This window comes from Canis aureus, chromosome 24, assembly GCF_053574225.1.
Source record: "Canis aureus isolate CA01 chromosome 24, VMU_Caureus_v.1.0, whole genome shotgun sequence".
Lineage (NCBI taxonomy): Eukaryota > Metazoa > Chordata > Mammalia > Carnivora > Canidae > Canis > Canis aureus.
The window spans coordinates 21,867,546-21,888,326 of record NC_135634.1 but is presented as its reverse complement, the minus strand read 5'-3'; the positions used below and the strand labels follow the sequence as shown (position 1 = coordinate 21,888,326).

At 41.4% G+C, this 20,781-nt stretch overlaps 1 protein-coding gene across 5 annotated transcripts in view; it reads left to right on the top strand.

The window, feature by feature from the left end:
- MFAP3L (microfibril associated protein 3 like) overlaps positions 1–20,201 on the top strand; it is a 38,068-nt gene extending 17,867 nt beyond the window's left edge. Inside the window, exons 1-3 of one of the 5 annotated variants that reach the window (XM_077868552.1) lie at positions 1,809–1,972; positions 2,620–3,044; positions 14,465–20,201. In XM_077868552.1, coding sequence (XP_077724678.1) covers positions 2,750–3,044; positions 14,465–15,396 — 1,227 coding nt within the window. In that variant the 5' untranslated portion in view covers positions 1,809–1,972; positions 2,620–2,749 and the 3' untranslated portion in view covers positions 15,397–20,201. The other 4 variants (XM_077868553.1, XM_077868555.1, XM_077868554.1 and 1 more) reach the window with 4 other exon arrangements.
- The last annotated feature ends 580 nt before the right edge of the window (positions 20,202–20,781 follow it).

Below are 20,781 nucleotides of genomic sequence, written 5' to 3'. Positions count from 1 at the left end.
AGTGCTCCATTTGCTTTTGTAATTCTTCTTGGAATGCTCTTCTCTCAGATCTAGATGTGGCTGATTCCCAAAGAGACTCCAGCTTAGGGGCCACCTCCTTAGTGAAGTTCCCACCTCCTCAGGGAAGTCCTCCCTGATTGCCTAACTCACCACTTGAGTACATGTGTCACTAGCTGAAATTCTTATTTACATGGTATTTATTGTCTGTTTTCCTCCATGACAATGTAATATCCACATAACAAGGAAGATCTGTCTTGTCCACTCTTCTGTCTCTAGGCCCTACAATAATGTCTGCCTAGTAGTTGATGTTCAGTAATTATTTTAAAAAAATTAATATAAAGTAATGAGTAAGGAATTCAGATTCTATTATGTAGATAGTGCAGAAACACTGAAGGTTGCTAAATACAGAAACGGCATCATAGAATTTGTATTGCAGAATGGTTATAGGGATTGGATTGGGAACTGGGGTAAAATTGAAGGCAGGCAGATTATACAGGAGGCTACCACACCATTCCTGGTAAGGAAAAGTAAGGAGGGTAAACTGAGGTTCAGTCAGAGGACACAAGGGCTGGAACAATCCAAGCAACATTTAAGAGGTAGAATCAGCAACCTATAGTTCTGAGGGGACGAGGGTCATAGTGGAATTGAGGATTATATCTGTGCATACCTGAGTTAATGGTGGTGTCCTGAACTGAAATAAGGGATGCAGGAAATGTAGCACAGTTAGCAGATGAGTTTGGCTTGGGAATATTAATTCTGAGGTACTTGCAAAGCATCCTGCTAAAGTGGTTTGGTGGACAGTTGGACAGTGCGTAATACCAGTCAGCAATTCAGGAAAGAGGACCGAGGACATGGATTTGAGAGTCATTAGGCTGTAGGTGGTAAATAAAGGCATGGGAGTGGCACTTTGGTAAGAGCTGAGGGTAAAAAGAGAAAAGGCCCAATGATGAAACTCTAGGGGTCAAGTACCTCTTAAGGACTGGGAAGAAGAAGAGGAACCAGTGAAGAATGATGAGAGCAGTTAGGAGGAGCAGAGTGTGGAAGCCACGGAAGAACTTTTCTCACAAGTTAAGAGCAGCAGCTGTTGCCAGAGATCTGGCAAGAGAAAGACTGAAAACTTGGCAACTCTGAGGGACCGGTGGCTTGAGCAAGAACTGTATCTGTGAAGAGCAGGCAAAATACAGAATGTAGTCTTCTGAGGAGGGAGTGGTGGGGTGGGGGAGAGAGTTAGGATGAGATGCAGGGGATTCTTACCAAAAGGTGGGAAAGCGCGAATTCATGGCAGCCTGCCCTCGGATGAGAAAGCTATCTTTTGAGAAAGATAAGGATGCCACTGGGCTAAGGTGCTTGATTCAAAAGCTTAAGGATCTTGGGGAAAGGAGGATGCTGAACTGACTCAGCATGGATACACAGATTGCCATATGTCACCGAGGGCCTGGCTGGGGTTGGAGATGGTTCCTTTAGATATAGTTGTAGGGTTCTCTCCAGTAGGTGCTCAGCCTTCTGGGCACAAGAGCCAGGATGACAAGTGATCAGCTTGATCACAGGTGTATACTGGAGAGTAGTTGTGGCAGAAAGAGAAGGGCGTTGTGGTCTACATGACTGGGTCTAGACTGAGACAGAAGTGGAGCGTGCAGGTCGGGTGGCAGAGAGGGGGAGGTAGAGATAGAGACTGAGGGAAATAGAAGGCCTAGAAAGTCCAGCGAGAGCAGAGTAAGAGATCTCGAAGAATGGTGGGGTGCAGTTAAAGATGGTAGAACTTCAGAATTACATGGAACTTGGGAATTTAGAATTCCGAGAGATGAGAGGTCCAGGGTGTGGCTGCGTGATTGGTGGATGAAATGGAGGATAGAGATGTAGGTGACAGTTAGATCTTTGGATATAAGAGGCACAGCCACCATAATGTCACCCCATTCACACTGATGTCCCCCTGCCTCCGGGAGTCAGATGGAGACGGAAACAAGAGAATTCCGTAAGTGATCCCAAGTTGGTAGATAACAGTTACGGGGAACAGAGAGAGCTAGATGGTACAAAGCTCAAAGGAGCATGGGCAGTTGCTTCAAAGCAGGGAAGGCATATCTAGAAGCCATAAAGGGAGCAAGGAGAATGCCAGACTGATGTTGGTGGAGCCCTTCCAAATGCTGGTGGCACCCAAGCCATGACCACTGAAGTAAACTGGAAGGAAAGAGGTTAGGAAGGATCCAGGTCAACAGGTCATCTGCAATAGCAACAGGTGATGGGATAGAAGGAGACCTTATAATGCTAACTGAAAGAAGCCTGAATTGGTTTTGGAACTCTCTGAAGTCATGTGATACAAATTTCACATACAAAATATAGATTTGGGTGTTGGTGGTATAGTGGTGAGCATAGCTGCCTTCCAAAATATAGATTTGTTCCTACTAAGAGAGCTCTATGTTTCAGTAGCAAAAATGATAAAATTATATTGTTACGATTTCTGCGAAAAATATAATTTAACATTCAGAACATCTTCTGATTTGTGTGTTTAAAACTTATGAAGGTGTGTATTTTAGCTGGGTTTCTAACGTTTTATAAACAATACTGTTAAAGTAATAAGTGCTAATATTTATGTGTGTGGGTTTTGTTTGTTTTTTTTAACAGGTTCTTAATCAAGAACCAACTCTATGGATCCAGGACAGGTTTGTCCCATGGTCTGCTCTGAAAGCGTGTTGTCCGATAGAAGATTTCATTGGCAAACCATCTCTGTTGCCTTATAGAGCAAGCAAAGAAGATGGATCGATTGAAGAACCATCTGCCTGTGTGCTTTCTACCTACTGTGCCCTTTGTAGTCCTAGTATCCACTCTAGCCACTGCTAAGACTGTGACTAATAGCACTTTAAATGGCAGTGACGTGGTCTTGGGCTCTGTGCCCGTAATCATTGCCAGAACCGACCATATCATAGTCAAGGAAGGGAACAGTGCCTTGATTAATTGTAGTGTTTATGGCATCCCCGATCCACAATTCAAGTGGTATAATTCCGTTGGCAAGCTGCTGAAAGAAGATGAGGAGAAGGAGAGAGGAGGAGGTAGGCTTTTAAGTTGTGTCAAATGTCATAAAATAGAAACCCAGACTCTGGAACCCGTGCTGAGAATGTTACTTGTTTTTATGCAAGTCATTTGAAGATCTCATTCTGTCGTCTTTTCTAAGGCAAGAGAGAAATATATATCCTTAAGGATCCAAAGCAATAATTAATTCATAGTTTTCACTCTTCGACTCAGAAGACAAAGGGCAAACATAAAAGTCTCTTAAAAGGCCTCTTGAAATTTTGTAATATAATGCATACAAAATGTTACAGGGATGAATATAAAATGGATCTTCCATTAGTATACGTTCCATTTATAAGGGAGTTTTATTTTGTTTCATGGAGCTGGCTCCAGGAAACAATCTAGCAGTTGTTTATGGTTAAATGTCAGCTTAATTCATTGACCATGGATTTAAGGACCACACTTCTTAAAGGAAGTCTCTCTGCAAGGTTGTCAGCCACCGGCTAGACATTGTTCCATGTGCTCCTGAAGACCTGGCTGAAGTTTCTAGATTGTCCTGTTACAGCTGAGGCCAAGAGGGAGGGAAGATTCAATAGCAAAAATAACATGTGGCAGTAGGGGAATGTTTGGTTTTTAATGAGTGCATTTCTGGCCAAAAAATGTGAATCACCTACCCAAGCCCCAAGCTCGCTTCAGGGAAGTCTCCAACCAGAGAGAAGATTGGTTGGTCATTGTGAATCAACACATTTCTTTTTTCTGATGTGAGAGGTACTCGTCTTAAAAGCCAAGCCTAAACCTAACTGACCTAAAGGAGTTACAGTGCTTTCTGAAGCATTTACTGTGCGAAGTTAAGGAGCTGGGGGTGGGGGAGTAGAAAGACTGTTGTTCTAAAGTAGCAGCTTGTGAGGTTCTGTCACTTTTCATTCAGATCCTACTTCCTGTCCCACAGCCCTTCGACCAATGAATAAACCCCAGAGACTTTCTACTCCTAGAAAACCTACATTTTTAGCCTCTTTCCCTCATTTCATCTTTTTTAACCCTGAAAAAGAGTAGAGGCTAATGCCTTATGTCTTGTCCAAGAGCTGAGCAAGTGGAGTTTTCTTGCAATTACATGCTTCTGGCTCACAGCTGTGTTCCTCATAGTTAAGGCCGCTGGCAGTCCAGCTGCCTGGGATGTGGGGTTCCTTGTAGTGCTCTTATTACATTATTTTTGGTTAACCATTCAAGGTTGTGCAATATGACAAAGCCTCTTCCCTTCAATGAAAATACTGTAAATTATGTATCCTATGTGTGCCTGTCAGTTTAACCTAGGAGAGTGGAACTCTTTCCCGACCAAGTACGAGTACGGGGCCATAGAATGTTTAATTGGAAGGGACTTAGAGACAACATCATCCAGATCCCTCTCTTACCCACGTTTTCTCCGAGGTCCTACTGTTAAGTGGCAGTGACTAGAACCTTCACTACTGGCAGTAAGATGGGGCCACTACCACCCCTAGCCCACAGTTGGTTTCCATTCCTCCCGCTCCTTCCTCCCAGACTACAAGTCTAAAGGAAGTGATATCACACTTGTGAAGGGGGCGGTAACCATGGTAACATAGACTCTCAAGTGCCTGTGCTTCATCAGATCTTTCTGTAGCCTGGGCCACTGCAAGGAATAACAAGGTACCTGAAGTCAGGGGAGCATGGACTCCAGACCTGAACCTACCTTTCACACAGACAGTGAAGCCCAGGTCATGCCCAATATGGAGGAGCTGGGGCTGGGGCACTGAACTAGAATTCTAGAGAGGAGGAGGACTGTGGGAGCCACACGGAGCAGGGGCCTGCATGTCAGGCACAACATTTTAAGTGCAGTCCTGAAGTCCCACCTTTTTGCTTCAAAGAGATCACGCATCGCCTCCTTTGAAATGGTCCTTATAACTGTTAACTCAGTCTGGCAAGTACAGCCTGCACCTTGCCATCTCTGTCTGTGTCCTTGGAGGCTGGACTAGATGGAAGCCCCATGGCTCAATTTCCTTTTGTTCTGCGGGTGCTTGGGTGGCCCTAACGTAGCAGCCTATCCCAGGACTCTGGAACCAGGAGTGGCCACTGAGAGCCTTTGGCGCAGACAACTGCTCCATCAGAACCCAGCGCTTGCATCATGTGTGCTGCCAGCAGTCTTGCTAAGTCAGTTAGCTGTTTTTAAATCTCATAAGGAAGATGCACTGCAAATTTTTAAAAAGAACTCATGATACTGGTACTTGATGTTCTATCTCAGCTTTTGTGTTATGATGCATAATAATAGTAATCTCAGAACATACATAACACAGGGTAATACACAAAACACTGTGCCTAACAACCTAGCAAGACATAAGAAGTAGCAGAAATGAGACTCCTGGTCATGAAATAGAATTTTAGTTCTCACATGGCCTATTAGAGGACGCATAAGTCTTTAACTCTTCCTTTCTGATGGGAAAAAAAATGCCCATATTAAAACCATAGACAAAACTTTCAGTTTTTAGGTTGACAGCCTAGAAGTTTAAATGGAGCCATGTTTCATTTATAACTCAGCAAAGAGGTAATTGAATACAGTGTGAGAAATGGTGCTAATACCCCAGAAACATTACCTAGATACAGAAGGCTACTGTTACAACCAAACTAACAACATCAATGTAATTTTCATTCACAATGCCTACCATTGATTAAGCCCCCGGACCAAGTTGCAGATATTATTTCTAATTCTTACCATAAGCATGATGGGTAGATATTACTAGTCGTCATATATACAGATGAGGGACCAGGTGAATAGAGAGTATATTGTACAACCAGTGTGGCCCAGTTAGTGTTTACCCTCCCTCTGTAGTCAGATCAGCATCTGCTCATCCTTTAGGTCTTCTAGGTGAAGAATGTTGAAGAGCATCTAACCCAGACTAAGCAAATGAGAGAAGCCTTCCTGGATGGAAAATGCATGATGACCACCCACATCCCAGTCACAGTGTTAGGTTGTGTACTGCCGTGTGTATACATGGCACATACAGACACACACACCTTATCAGAATCGTCTGTTCACTTTCTCCAGGAGCACAATACTGTTTACTGTGTGATTAACATGGAAAGGAACAATTTCATTGCTTGCTTATGCTGAAAAAGTGAGATCGCTATTATTCATTCCAGTACTGGCAGTCCTAGAAAGAATGGGGCTATTTCCTGTCTCGGACAGGAGCAGCAGCTGCTTTGCTTTGCTTTGCTTCCCTGGTGCTTGTTACTTCAAGTCCACAGGATCAGGAGAGGCTAACGCATAATCTATTTCTGGAGGAGGGTTTTTTTTTTTGGCGGGGAGGGGGGTAGTTCACCAAAGGATGTGTTTGGGGTGGTCCATCAACCACATTACAGAAATAACTCAGAATTCGAGTAACATGCATAACCACAAATGGCCACAAACTGCATTGTTTTCAATATTTCTTTTGCGAGAGGTGAGTAGAAATATATAGTTGTCAGAAAGTATTCTGAAAAAAGTACCAGTTATTTCAGGTATGAATTAGCCAGTGTATTTTTGCCATGCCTTCTTGCTCTGACTTTAAGCCATTCAAATGCACATTAGCACCTTTATCAGATGATAAATAACAAGAATTTCAAGAAAGTCAACTGGCACAGGCCTTGGTAAACATGTCTGTCTTGTGAGCAATTACATTTGCAATTCTTCAAGTTTAGATTTGGGACTTTTCTGTGGGTTTGTTCTCCATACTGTTGCAGCATTTTTTCACCAAAAATGATTATGAATGGTCTTTCAAAGTAAACACGCACAGAGTAAACTGGACCGCACAAAGTTCACAATTATCACAACTGCTACTGAAGCTTCGTGGGGTTCATGGTTGTAAATTTTGCATTTTCTTCACATCACTGCATTGTTTTTACCTCCAGTTTTCAAATTTTTTGAATAGACGATGAAATGCTTATTAAGTACTTCTGCAAGGGACAACACACTGTGCCAGCCCAGTTCTCAGACCATAGCTTATGACCTCTCCACTTACTGCCTGCATGAGAAGGTCAGTTCCCACATTCAATGTAAATTATCCTTTGCCTCTAAGATCAGCATTGTGGGGCATTCAGAAGAACCACACAAGAGTCTTTTCTTTGCGTAAGTGTGTCAACTTCCCTGAGCCACAGTTTTCATGTCTGTAAAATAGAGACAATCCTTTTTCGCTAGCATGTGGGACTGAGAGTCTTGAATAAACCACTGTGTATGAGATGTTTTGGATAGTTACCTGGAACATACCAAGCTGTCCATAAATGGCAGCTGCTGTTACTGTTACTGGTAATACTGTCCTGTGTCATCACAGTCACAGATTCCAAGTGCTTAAATCCCTATGTCAGAATCCAGTGTGTTTTGAAAAGACAGGAAGTAAGTTTCAGGGTAATTTCTTATTCTCTAGCTCAGTTTCTCAACCTTAAAAGCTTTTAATTGATATAAGAGCTTTTATATCCCTTAAAATTTATTTGAAATTTCAAGACCATGTTGTTCCTGCTCTGACAGCAGGTTTGGAAGCCTCTCCTGCATCAGAGGTTTGCCCCTGCCCCAACATTGCTCTTGGGTACAAAGGGCAACTGATATCCAATATGTTTCTATCTCTGAAAAGGCACTATATGTGGCAATTACTAAGCATAGCTAGCATACACAAGATAAACTTTATATTTGTGTAACTCAGTAGATCTCAGTGGGTCGGTCTGTTTTCCACCAGAGGCCATTTGGCTAAGTCTGGAGATATTTTTCAGTTGTCATAACTTAGGGGAGGAGGGAAAGGCAGGGGGGAATTGTGCTACTGGCATCTGGTGGGCAGAAGGAAGAAATGCTGCTAAGCACCCTATAATGCACAGGATAGACCCCCTACAAAGAATTATTCTGCATAAAATGTCAGGGGTGTCAAAGTTGGGAAACCCTGATCTAACTCAAAGAAGCATTATTCAGCTAACCAAAGAATCATTCTAAAGTAGATCTTCAGGTCAGTTGTTTGAACCTTCTGTATTTCCCCATAAACGTGGTTTAATTTAATTTATTTTGGTTCACTGAGCCATATCAAGAGCCAAGCTGATAACTACCCACCATTGATTGTTTTTCTTTAATGAGGTGTGCTCCATTTGGGATATGAGTTCAGAGTGCTCTAGTCTTAGCTGTGAAAAGACCCTTCCAGATCCATCTCAGATAAAGATGACAGCTGAGATTCCCCAGATGGAAGTTATTTATATGAACCCAGCGTAGGGTGCTCTTGTCTTGGAAAACCACCTGTAGCTATTCTCAGAAAAGACCATTGCTAGCCTCTGTGGAATTACATGCTTGGCACTTTTTTAAAAATTAGGATCATCTGATCAAATTAGCTAGAGGGTCAGATGTTTCCTTTGCCAGGAAATGAAAAGACAGTAGCTTCTTTTCGGATATTATTTATACCGTTAAGGAGAGTGTAACTGGAGGCTCTGAACAGCATAGCCTTCCACCCCCACCTTCCTGCACCAAAAGCTGAGCTAAGCCCGTATTATCCCAGGCTACCTTTGCTCCACATGATGTAGGAAATAGCTTATTAGAGCTGCCCTAGTACACTCTGAAGAGGTCTCTTGGGAGGACTGGGGCAGAAGGCTGGCGGGGGGTAAGGGAGGGCACAAGAGCACTTGCAGCCTGCAATGTTATGACCAGAGTCTTTGCAGTAGCTTTAAGGAGCTGTCATCTACTGCAGAAGCCCTGGAACAGGTGCAGCTATGCAGTGCTAAATTTGTTTTCAATTATGTTTTGTAAAAAAGGCATGGATCCTTTCTCTTCAGTGGTCTATATTTCACATATTGGAAAAGGAGTGCCATGTTTATAGACACCTACACACACGGGCATTTTTTTCCTATTTAAAAGAATGTCAATTCAATGTGATACTCCTTGAAGTGAACCTCATCCTCCCATTTATGTTTGCATAAACTCTAATTGGAACTCTTACCGCATAAAAATGTTTAAACTTGGTTTCAAGAAAGTAGCCTACTTATTTTGGCCAGTTGAACCCTCCTCCTAAAAGGCATGGGTATGTAAGGCTCAAGAACCTACGTATCTAAATGGGATTGTGAACAGACTTTTAATCTTTTCATACTACTAATTGGAGAGATAGACAAGCCATATATCAGCTTGTTTGCACATTCACAGAAAGATATCTCCAAAGAAAAAGAAATCCTTATCGCCTAATAAGTAATTGAGGGGAAATTCTAAGAACTTAGTATTTGGGCATTAATTGTTAATGTCAAATGCTCCATGATCTTCAGGAAAAGCTGGAGAAATTTAGGGTTGTAGTGGACATGATGTTTGAAGGAAGCTGTAATTACAGTATCTTTTAAGTTGTGCTCTCACTTGTTTTATGGTCCTTTAGGCCCAGGAGGTATCAATGCTGCTCATTTCTCCACAGCAATAATTTGGTTAGAAGTTGTTTGCATGAGCTATAGCTCTGATCTGGTGCCATTCAGTGGCTAGACTCTGAGCCACAGTAATCCTGCAGGTTGACTATAGCCATGTGATGCCGTTGATCTGCTTCTTTCATTACTGGATGATCTACCTAACTGACACCGTCCTACTGACCAGACATTGTGCTTTCTGGAGTGACTTCCCCCTGTGTGTGTGTGTGTGTACCCCCCAGTGAGCACCATGGTACCAGGTCACCCACCCTTCTGTCTTGGGCCTGAGGTTACGGCTTCTCCCAAGAATGTTGACAGGAGAGGAAAGCTCTGGAACTATATCCCTGGAAGAAAAACTATCATGAAAAGGAGAATTTTTTTTGTTACATTCATTGTTGATTTTCTTACATTCATTAATATTTTTCCAGTCAATTTTGGCTTATCTGATTTGAAGAATATCAAGAAATCTAAAAGTGGGTCACAGATTACATTCAGTTTGAATTTTGACAGATGCCTCCATATCAACCTCCCAAAGGTTTTACCAGGCCCACTCCCACCTGCAGTGTGTGAGCATACTTTCTCCATTCTCTCAGCAACGTCATGTCTAATCGGTGCCTTCCCGCTTTTTCTGGCACTCTGAAAAGTGTAAAAAATTATGTTTTTTAAAATTAATCTCTTTGAATTCCATCAGTTTTCCTTTATAGTTTCTGGGATTCTTGAAATGCTTAAAAAGGCCCTCCTATCCACAGTTTATAAAAATGCTTTTTTATCCTCTATTAGTTTTATACTTTTAATTTACACTTAGGTCTTCAGAATACTTGGAATTTATTTTTACCTATCATATAAGATAGGAGTGTAACTTTATTTTCTTTTTCTTTCCCTGCTTTGAAATGTCTTCCTTATTTTTAAAATTCCCATGCCTACTGGCATCTGCTTCTGGTCTTTCTGATTGTCTTCACTGGTTTAATCAGAGGGAGGAGAAGGCTTTCTCAGGGAATACGATGAGATGTGAGGTGGGGTCTAAACTGGACTAAGAATGTGTGAGGTAAGGGCTTGGAGTGGGGAGGGAGGAGAGCTTTCCAGGCTGAGGAAACATGTGGCAAGGCCCTGTGGCAGCTCTAAGAAATGAAATAAGGCCAGCTTGTCAAGGGAAAAGTAGTCCTGCAGGATGAGAGTTTATCGTTCTCCCACAGGATAAATATGAAGCTCTTGAACATTCTGGCCCTGCATTCCTTCAGCCCCGTTTCCACCCTAGCCCTTCTTGGTGTTATACATGGTTTGTCAGCTGGAGCAGCACAGCTTCCCTCTTTTGCTCATACGCTCCCGGCATCCCCTTCCTGCCTGCACCACCCAGCCTGCCCTCATCCTGGCCTAGTACCCCACGCCTCTCTAAGAAGCTGGTGCTCCACCCCACTGCCCTGGGCCAGCACACTTGCCAAGTGATCCACAGTTGTTTGTAGCAGTCTGTGTCCCTCCTTGGGCTGGATGGTTTTCTCAGTTGGGGATCTTGTCTTACTCACCTTTGTATTTGCATAGTCTAGAGTGGAACTTGGTGCAAATGCAATTTGCTCAATAATATTTGTTGACTAAATGCGTGAACAAAATTTAAAAAGATCACTGCCCTTCTAAAAATGTCAAGTTTTTTTTGTGTGTGTGCAGCATAATATACACAGCAGCACAGCTACGAAATAACATCTGTTAGCTTTTTCTTTGCAAAGGAGAGATTGTCACCACACTACTTCTGTTCACACATGGGAGATTTTTCACGTGCCTGGAGTTTCTTGGGGAGACTGTGACAGATTCCTGAGCAAACTCTGGTCTCCAGTAGCGTAGACTCTAGCAGCCCTTCTACCGCGTGTGGCAGTACTTTAGCATGAAGCCATCGGGTGAGGGTCACCAGGACCACAGTGGGACCAGAGGAAGTGGGGGAAGGGGTTTCCCAGGGGAGAGCTATGCTCTGAGCAAGACACAGGATATGAATGAACGAATCACCATCAGGGGCGTTGGAGAAACATTTTACACGTCATCTTTGGTAATATATTCAGAAAGTCATGGTTAAACATCCGCCTCTTTCTTTCCTCCAAAGTCATTGCATGTAGAACTGACTTGGCATCAGCTGCTGACATTTTAGGGTTTTATTTGTGCTGAAGTGATGCAGCTTAATGAAAATTCAACACATAACTTTGACATTCCCACTCAATTAACATGGCCCTGTATACCCACTATATGTATAGCACTGATGGCTTCCAGTGACAGGCATTGTGGGTTATATTTGTTTCTTTAAAGTTAAAGTCAAAGGACCCTTCCAGAATGAGTCTCTAGGCAAGGATTTATAGCCTGAGGTGAATGGCAATGTGCAGCATAGAAAATTTTCTCAAGATGATCCCAGCTGCTAGGTTACATATGGAGATTCTTTGTGAGACTGGGCCCAAAGATGTGGGAGGACCCTCCCAGTGCAATTTGTGCCATCTTCCTTATTTTCAGGGCTGCAAATGGTAATAGAACATGCAGAAATCTTTATTTTTCACTAATCAAAAGTCAAACTGAGATTGAGAGGAAATTATACAGAGTCTTAGTATGTGTGTGTGTGTGTGTGTGTGTGTGTGTATTGGCTACCAAAGACTTGCTTTGTGACCCATGACAATTAAAATACAAGTATCACTGAAATTATTCAGTATGAGGAAAAAGCTGTTTGTAGTACCATCGGATGCCTGCCTTAATAGTTTGCTGTTCTTTTCTGCTTTTCTCCTCCTATACCCAGGTTAAGACTACTTTGGAGGTAATTCCTCCTTAACAGGGTGGCCATGGGTTGTTAGGAGGTGACAATTTGACCCTAATTATTCCCCATACCTCATCCTCTCCCATCCTATTCTCTATTATATTTTCTTTTTAAGATTTTCTTTATTTGAGAGAGACAGAGCACAAGCAGGGTGAAGAGCAGAGGGAGCCGCAGACTCCCCGCTGAGCAGGGATTTCCCCCATGTGAGACTTGATCCTGGAACGCCAGGATCACAACCTGAGCCAAAGGCAGACACTTAACTGCCTGAGCCACCAGGTGTCCCTACCTATTTTATTTTCCAACAAAAGAAGAAAGGTAAATTTGAGAAACTACTACAAGTATAGTCTGTAAGTCTTTGGAACCAGATACCTTCCATTTCCATAATCTTCCAATCAACTAGATTTTTTTTCCTGTGCCTATTGGTGTCCACTTTTATGAAACATGTAAATTTTAAGAAAATGAATGGATAATTTCCCTTGCCTCAGATTATTTCCATACTTGGATTGATCTGCAGCTGAAATATCTAAATCCATGTTCAGGGAACAAAAGGGGTAGAAGGCTTGCCCCTGCGCAATCTGAACAAGAGATGTCACAGACTGGGTACTTAGGTTTGTCTGTTAAGAAACATTCACAAGAAACTGAAAATTCACTGGATTTTCCAAACCAGTGTTTTCTACTCCTAGGGAGAATACACTGGCTGACTTGTTAGAAAAGGGTTACTCTGGGACACCAGGAACCACTCTTCACAGATGTTCTTTGAGAAAGCAAAGTAATAGGATGGCATCTACAAGAGGCATCCTGCCAGATCCAGCGTGGCTAGCAAGTAGGAGGAACTGTAGGTCCTTGGAAGATACCTCATTACTTCATGTAGCTTTCTTAAGAAGGTTCCTTGGAGCAGAAGATGCTGGAAAAAAAGAAGGCCTTTTGTTGCCTCATTCCATAGTTCCTTGAGATAGTAGTCATTTAGGTGCTCACAAGTTTAAAAAAAAAAAAAAAGTGGGGAGGAGACACATTGCTTGTTGCTTTGGGGAAATATCAGACTTTAAATAGAATGAAAAGTCACTGCCAGAAGGGGAAGAAACAAGAAAAAAATACAAGTCAATAATAGATACTTAAAAGGAAAACTAAATGTTACATTGCCCCATCTCTTAGGAAGGTTCGGTAGTTGGCTTAGGGAACTGGAGTGCTTTTATGGAGAGATATCTGCCTGCCTGCTCCTCAGAACTCCCAAGAGGCCTGATCTGGACCCCTGCTTTCCCTGTAGGACAATGTAGGGTGGTAGTAGGATTTCAGAAAGGCTCAGACACAAGACCTGGAAGCCAAATGTTTTACCATGTTTCCCAGGGGTCTTCTGACCTGTGAGTATACAGACAGACTAAGAATCAATCCCAACTAAAGAGCTTCTCCTGATTTACAACCTCATTGCCAGAGCAACACTAGATCCTTTCCAGGCCAGGGAGGGAAATAAGAATTGCACTTATCAACAAGCATTCTCTATTATGTGAAGCTTCCTTTCAACTTGATGGGTCTATAATTTATTTGCAAGGCTAAAGCAAATTGATGGTAATTCATACCCAGCCTCTTAATGTTCACATTGTTAGCTTGTAACTTTTAAGTACTATAAACAGTTCATTATAAGTTCTCAAAATTAATGACATCTAATGTTTTAATTAACTGAGGTTATACAGAGATAACTCCAACCTCAGATAGGAGAAACCCAGGTAAACAATTATAATTTAACTGCCTTACTCCAGATTTTACATTGATCCTGAAATACTTTCTATTCTAAGAAGCATTAATCTCCCCAGTGAACATGTATTCAACAGAGTCATGCTCCCAGGCAGGTTAGAAAACCAGACACTATGTTTATGTAATTCTTTAATAAGAACACAATATTTTCCAGATAGTTTATTTTTCCTATTTTTCACAAGGCTGCAGAATTATGTAGTATGGTTTATGGCTTTAAGAGTGTAGCCTTTTTAGCTTGAGTTCATCTTTTTGCTCTACTACTTCCAAACTAGTGACCTTGGGAAGGTGGTCTAATCCAACTGTGCCTTAGTTTCTTCATCCTGTAAAACAGAGCTGATATCAGTACCTACCTTGCAGAGTTGTTGTGACGATCAAATAAGTTAGTATGTGTCACTGTCTGGCACACAGTAAATATTCATTGTCATTATCCTTGGTGGTAGTAGTAGCAGTAATAGATGTTTTTAGTAACGTGAGATTTTGTAGACACTTTGATGGGAGCTGTATGTTCTTGGTTGAATTCTCCACTCTTCCTTCCAACAGGAAAATGGCAGATGCACGACAGTGGCCTCCTGAACATCACCAAGGTGTCTTTTTCAGACCGAGGTAAATATACATGTGTTGCTTCTAACGTCCATGGCACTGTGAACAACACGGTGACCCTGAGAGTCATCTTTACCTCTGGAGACATGGGCGTCTACTACATGGTCGTCTGCCTTGTGGCCTTCACCGTTGTCATGATCCTCAATATCACCCGCCTGTGCATGATGAGCAGCCACCTGAAGAAGACTGAGAAAGCCATCAATGAATTCTTTAGGACAGAAGGTGCAGAAAAGCTGCAGAAGGCATTTGAGATTGCCAAGCGGATCCCCATCATCACCTCAGCCAAAACTCTAGAGCTTGCCAAAGTCACCCAGTTCAAAACCATGGAGTTTGCCCGCTATATTGAAGAGCTTGCCAGGAGTGTGCCTCTGCCTCCACTCATCATGAACTGTAGGACTATCATGGAGGAAATCATGGAAGTAGTTGGACTTGAGGAGCAGGGGCAGAATTTTGTGCGGCATACTCCAGAAGGCCAGGAGGCTTCCGACAGGGATGAGGTTTACACGATCCCAAACTCCCTGAAAAGAAGTGACTCACCCACTGCAGACTCGGATGCCTCATCACTGCATGAGCAGCCCCAGCAAATTGCCATCAAGGTGTCTGTTCACCCACAGTCCAAAAAAGATCACATGGGTGACCAGGAAGCTGTACAATTTGAGGTCAAAGATGAAGAGGAGACAGAACCGTCTGCTGAACATTCCCCAGAAACTGCAGAACCTTCTACAGATATAACATCCACAGAGCTAACATCTGAAGAGCCAACACCTGTTGAGGTACTAGATAGAGTTCTGCCACCAGCTCACCTGGAAACTCCAGAGCCAGCAGTGGCACATGACAGAAACACCTGCATTATTTATGAAAGCCATGTCTAATATCAACTATGAAAAGCTATGCATATCACGAAAATCAGGGGCTGCTCCTTGTAGTGCAGATGTAGTTCGCACTTGCCGCTAAGCCTTACCAGGAGACTCTGATCCCTTAGGTAGGAGTGATGCCATTTTCAAAGGGGAAACACCTGAGTGCAGTTTATTATAAGCCTGGAATTTCCCCAGTAGGAAAGGATGTGAGAAACATCAGAGTGCAGAACTGATAATACTGGGCAGAAGGTGTCTGTCCACGTGATACGAATTTTAGAGGCTCTTCTCTGCCAAACATCTTAATGGGTGATGCCCTTTCGGCAAAGAGAATATTACCGTAAGATATTCTGAGCTCAAGAGCCCTCCCTGTCCAATGCACACTGCATTGCAAAAAAAAAAAAAAAAAGAAAGAAAAAACAACAACAACAACAACAACTATAGGTCTGCTACAATAGCAAATGCACGTACATGGGTTTGTTGCACTTTCTTCTCAGTTTTTATTCCTGTCACTGTTCCTTTATAATGTAGTAGTTGTTGTTATGAACTAATTGCTCTTCGGTTTAGTCCTTATAGCCACTTTGTCCTTATTTCCCCCTAGAATGTGTACCTCAGAGGCTTTGGTATCAGTCACCAGTACTGGGGCTCATATCCACAAGTCAGTTGTAACGTTCCAGAGTACTTACTAGGCTCGTTATTTTTGTCACTTCTCAGGCTTATGTTCATACATCACTTTTTTTTGTTTGTTTCCAATGAAGCTGCTATTGTGAAACTGAGAAAACCTTTGCCCAGAAATAGCACTTTAATAGCCAAATAAAAATGTGTTTACCTGTCCAATTCTGAGAGGCTTTTGATGAGCCCAACTGAAGTATGGAGGGAGACTGTAAAAGGTTGAATATACCGATATTACCCATAAAAACCGCTCTTTTTATGTTTAAGTAACATCATCCTACAAACAAACTGATTCTTTATGTGGAAAATGTATTGCTTCTGAAGACAGAGGCATTTGATGAATCCCTGTAGGTTGTAGAATATTGGCTTCCCAGAAGGGCTTTGCAGAGCCATATGCCATTGGGTGATTCAAACACTGGATTTGGGTCAGCAAAATAAAGATCTGTGAAGCCGTATAACCAGGTCCACTGTTGTGAACTACAAAGCTAACCATTGGTCTTGAAGGGGAGACCGAGGGGTTAGAAAAATGGCATAGGGAACTGTGTCATCAAGTTTCATGCCAGATTGTGGAATCATCTTTTAGCCTCACAGGAAAGCAGTTAGATGTGAGGCTGAATGATGTTTTGGAAAGAAGACAGAAGTCAGTCTATGCAAAGCCCAACATGTTACCCAACTGTGCCAATGACCAAGGCCTGGCTTTGGGCAGGTCTGGGTGTCGGTTTCCTTATTTGTCAGAGGAGACAGACTAGATGGACTCTGAGCACCATCTAAAGAGTCTGACTCTCTCACAGAGCCAAACTGATATCATCATGCTTTCTCTCTGTCCAGTTACTTAACAGATTTTCACTTTTCTCTCTGGATTCAGCTCACATTTTCTTATGCTGCATTACTTATTCAAAGAGGATCAATTTCAAATAATCCTAGCATTTTAAGCAAGTTGTGGATCTTCTTTCCCAAAACATTATTAAGACCACTTCTATAATTGAAATTTAATCTAATGGTGAGAATTAGTGGTATTTCATTTTCACTTAGAAGCAGGGGGGAGTAAACTTAAAGTGGTTGTAAGGGTCGTGGCTATATCAGGTGTTGGGGTCAGGACATTGGAGGTTACATCTTTTTCATCTGCGTGATATGGGGGTTGTACTTGAAGAGTCACAAGATCCCACCAACTCAGACATTTACTGCTTTATGGAAAGTTTATAATCTCCCAAGATGGCCCCACTGCAAGAGACAACATTGGAAGCAAAAATGGATACAGGAGATTGGTTGCTTTTGCTGTCCAAATTTTACCACAAATGTATCTGGCTCTGCAGCCTGAAAGCAGTGGGTTTGCCTTTAAGGGTGGCGTGATAGGCCTCTTTATTCATAGATAACTAGTGTGAGAGGCAATCTAACAAGACATGGAGTTTGGTCAGACATCACTTGGCCAGAATGAACTGCTGGCATCTAGTTAGAAGTGTCTCAGGTGGTTACATAAAGCAAGTAGTAGTATGGCAGTCAGGAGAAACCATGACTTCTATTTGGGCTCTCTGGACAAGGATTTTAGGTATTCAGGTTGCAGAAGAGTTTTATCTCCACTTCTCAGAATATAAACATTTTCCACTCACTATGGAGATCAGCAAATTCCTAGTATGGATCTATATGCCCAAAACAATAACAGAGATTTAAGCTCATTTTACGATATTGTGCGAACTTTTCCCCGTTCTGTTCAATTCTCATTCCACCCAAACCCATGTGCGGATTTCTGCATGGAAATTACAGAAGAAGGCATCAATTCCATCTAGACATTGATTAGGGATTTAAAAAATGTAAAGTCAGATTTTTTTACGAAGCAGGAGCAGAAATGTGTGACCAAAGAATGTTCCAGATTGGTTTTAGCTTCTTAAGACTGGGGAGATTATTATATAGGTTTTCCAAACTTTTCCCCTCTAAGGCATCAAAAAGCTCTTGATATAATAATAGCCAACCTAAAAGGAGGTCAGCTTACAATGGAGATTTCTCCTTCCAGAAATTCTGCGCTCTTCCTATCAATCTTACAGCTTCTTTATGAAATAAGAAAGGCTCTCCTTCTAGAATATAAAATGCAGAAGACCTCGTGACTTTCAGCTGATTTTTCAAAATAAACTCTTCAGCTTCATAGAAATTCATAAAAGTATGGCTGTATGTGTGTGTGCTTGTGTGCACGAATGCACATCAGGCTCCTTTGGGCAGTTTAAAAGCTTAACACTAAATCCCAAGCCATGTCCTGTGGGTCTTATGTAGTCATTCTCAATATCAGTTTCTGGTTTCTGAGTCATATCTACAGCAACTTTTTTTTCTTGAAATTCTGAAAATGATTCAGATATGTGTGCATATTCAATTCACTTAGATGACCTGTAAACTTGGACGGTATTTATTCTAAATGGAAAAAAAAATTTTATACTGAAAATCTATGTAATTTATAATGGTTTTGTTTTATATATTATATTTTCATATCTTTAGGGCACATCTACTGTTATCATCTTTTTGTATATCATACTTTGCAAAAAGAAATACTAATACTTGACTAAAATCTCTAGGAACCAAACATGACCTATAATGGATAGAATTTGCTTTAAAAATATCTGAATGTTCTCACCCGTTCCAAGCATTATTGTGCCATTATATCTGGAATGATTTGTCTCAGATGCTTATGAGCATTCCTCTTTTCAAAAGTAAGGCGAAAAGGCCTGATATCCCACACAACGGATTCTGGAATCTCCTTCCTTCATCTTTTTTATTGTTTGGTTCATTTTTAACTGCAGAAGTCTATGTTAAGTGTCCCTTTGAAGGGCAAAGGTGAGATCAGAAAGCAGTTTGATGAAAAGAGCTATGGCTGAATTGAGCTATGGCTATGTAAATTATTTAACAGACTGATGATATGTTTCAAGTCTAATGCTTAGATTATTTATTGGTGATCTAGGACCTGCTCCGCTCTTCAGCACATGAAGAAAATGTAAGGCACAAAGAGTATTTGCATGTTGTGAGCAGGCACCCTTTCCGTGTAGTGCAGCCAAAACAGATCAGCTTAGCTATTATAGAAACACTCATCCCGGCCACTGGAGACACAGTTTTAGAAAGGCAAATCAGACACCTTTTATTCACAGATTGAAATACAGTGTTGGATCAGTGCTAAACGTCTTTTAATGGCAGCCCCCCATGGTTCTGCAAACAGGGGATTTCCTCTCAGTGTTTTAGGTGGAAAGAAAATGGAGCGTTTAACTTATCTTTCAGATACTCTATTTTGTACTCAGTGCAGTTCCATTACTATTCTGTACCCTTCTTCACAGATCCTTTTGGCATTCCCTTAAAATTGTAATCCCTGTTTCTACCCCTGCTTTTTAAACTCATTTATGGTACTCTTTAAACCTACCAAACCTCATTGTATATTCGCACACATATTTTGAGCACCTGATATCTTCAAGACACTAGTCATTTTTACATTCACCTATTCATTTAAAAATCTCTCAGCAGATAACAAAGGTCATTTTCCTAATGACTTTTTTTTAGAGTTTCTACAGTGATTAATCAGGTTTGGATTAAACAAATCAATGGTGTGGGGGGAAATCAAAACAGAATTGCTTAATATGTTTTCCAAAGGACTGAGTGTGTGTCTGTTATACAAGAAAGTATCATCTGAGGGTGATAATGATCTTTGAGATTTTTTTAGAGATACCATTTTTAAGGGGGCTAATCCTTAGAATACCACAATCAGAAGTGAAGCTCTTAAAGAATGTAAAAATAGAAAACAAATAGTTCTAAGAATATTCTGGCATAAAATCAGTTTATTCAACCAGTAACAGAAGCCTTCTAATGTATCTGTCGGACACCATAGAGCTGCTTACAGTGAGTTAGGGTCAAAGAAGATGCTTGCTTGCACTTATGTTTGGCTTGCTATCTCTCTAGTTTTGAATGTCCTTTGTTAAAATTGGAAAATAAGATGAAAAACGTTATCCGGGCAGAAATGTCAAATTGTTTATTTTGTGAACTACAATTGTTCACTTTTTAAAAATACGTTAAAGATATATACAAATGACTTTTAAGTTGATGTTACAGTAGCAAAACAGAAAACCACGTGCTCCATCCTGTATTTTGATTGTTGCTTTAATAAAGGATTTGCGCAGGTGTGTGGATTATGTGTCCTGTCCCTCCTAAAGGGCACATAACTGTGGCCTGATTTACTCCTTCCAATGGTAGGACACCTGTCACTGATTCTTTTCCCTACCTTTTGCATCCACGACATATCTTGGGAGAAAAGGAAAAAAGAAATAATTTGTATATAAAACTACAATATCTATCGAAATTCAGTAACCTTAACTTCATCCTAACACACCTTATAGCAATGTATTTTTATCTATATCAAGAAATCATTTTTAACATGTAACATCAAGTATTCTGTAGAGCATCCAAAAAGATCAGGAAACTCCCATGCTCAACATGTTTCCACAGAAGGTATGAGTAATAGATCTGCCCAGACACCGCCTAGACAACCAAACCCAGGCCAAATCTAGGAACATGCTAAGTAGTAGGTTCCTTTGGCAATCAGTAAGCTTCTAACGCTAAATCTCTCTCAAGATGAGATGTGGGACATGTGAGCAAAATAAGAAAGGGGACTACCAAATGGGAAAGCAAGATATAAAAGGCAGAAAGTAATTTCCTGTAGACTAAAGTGGCACACAAAATAACAGTTATCCAATAAACTATACATATAAC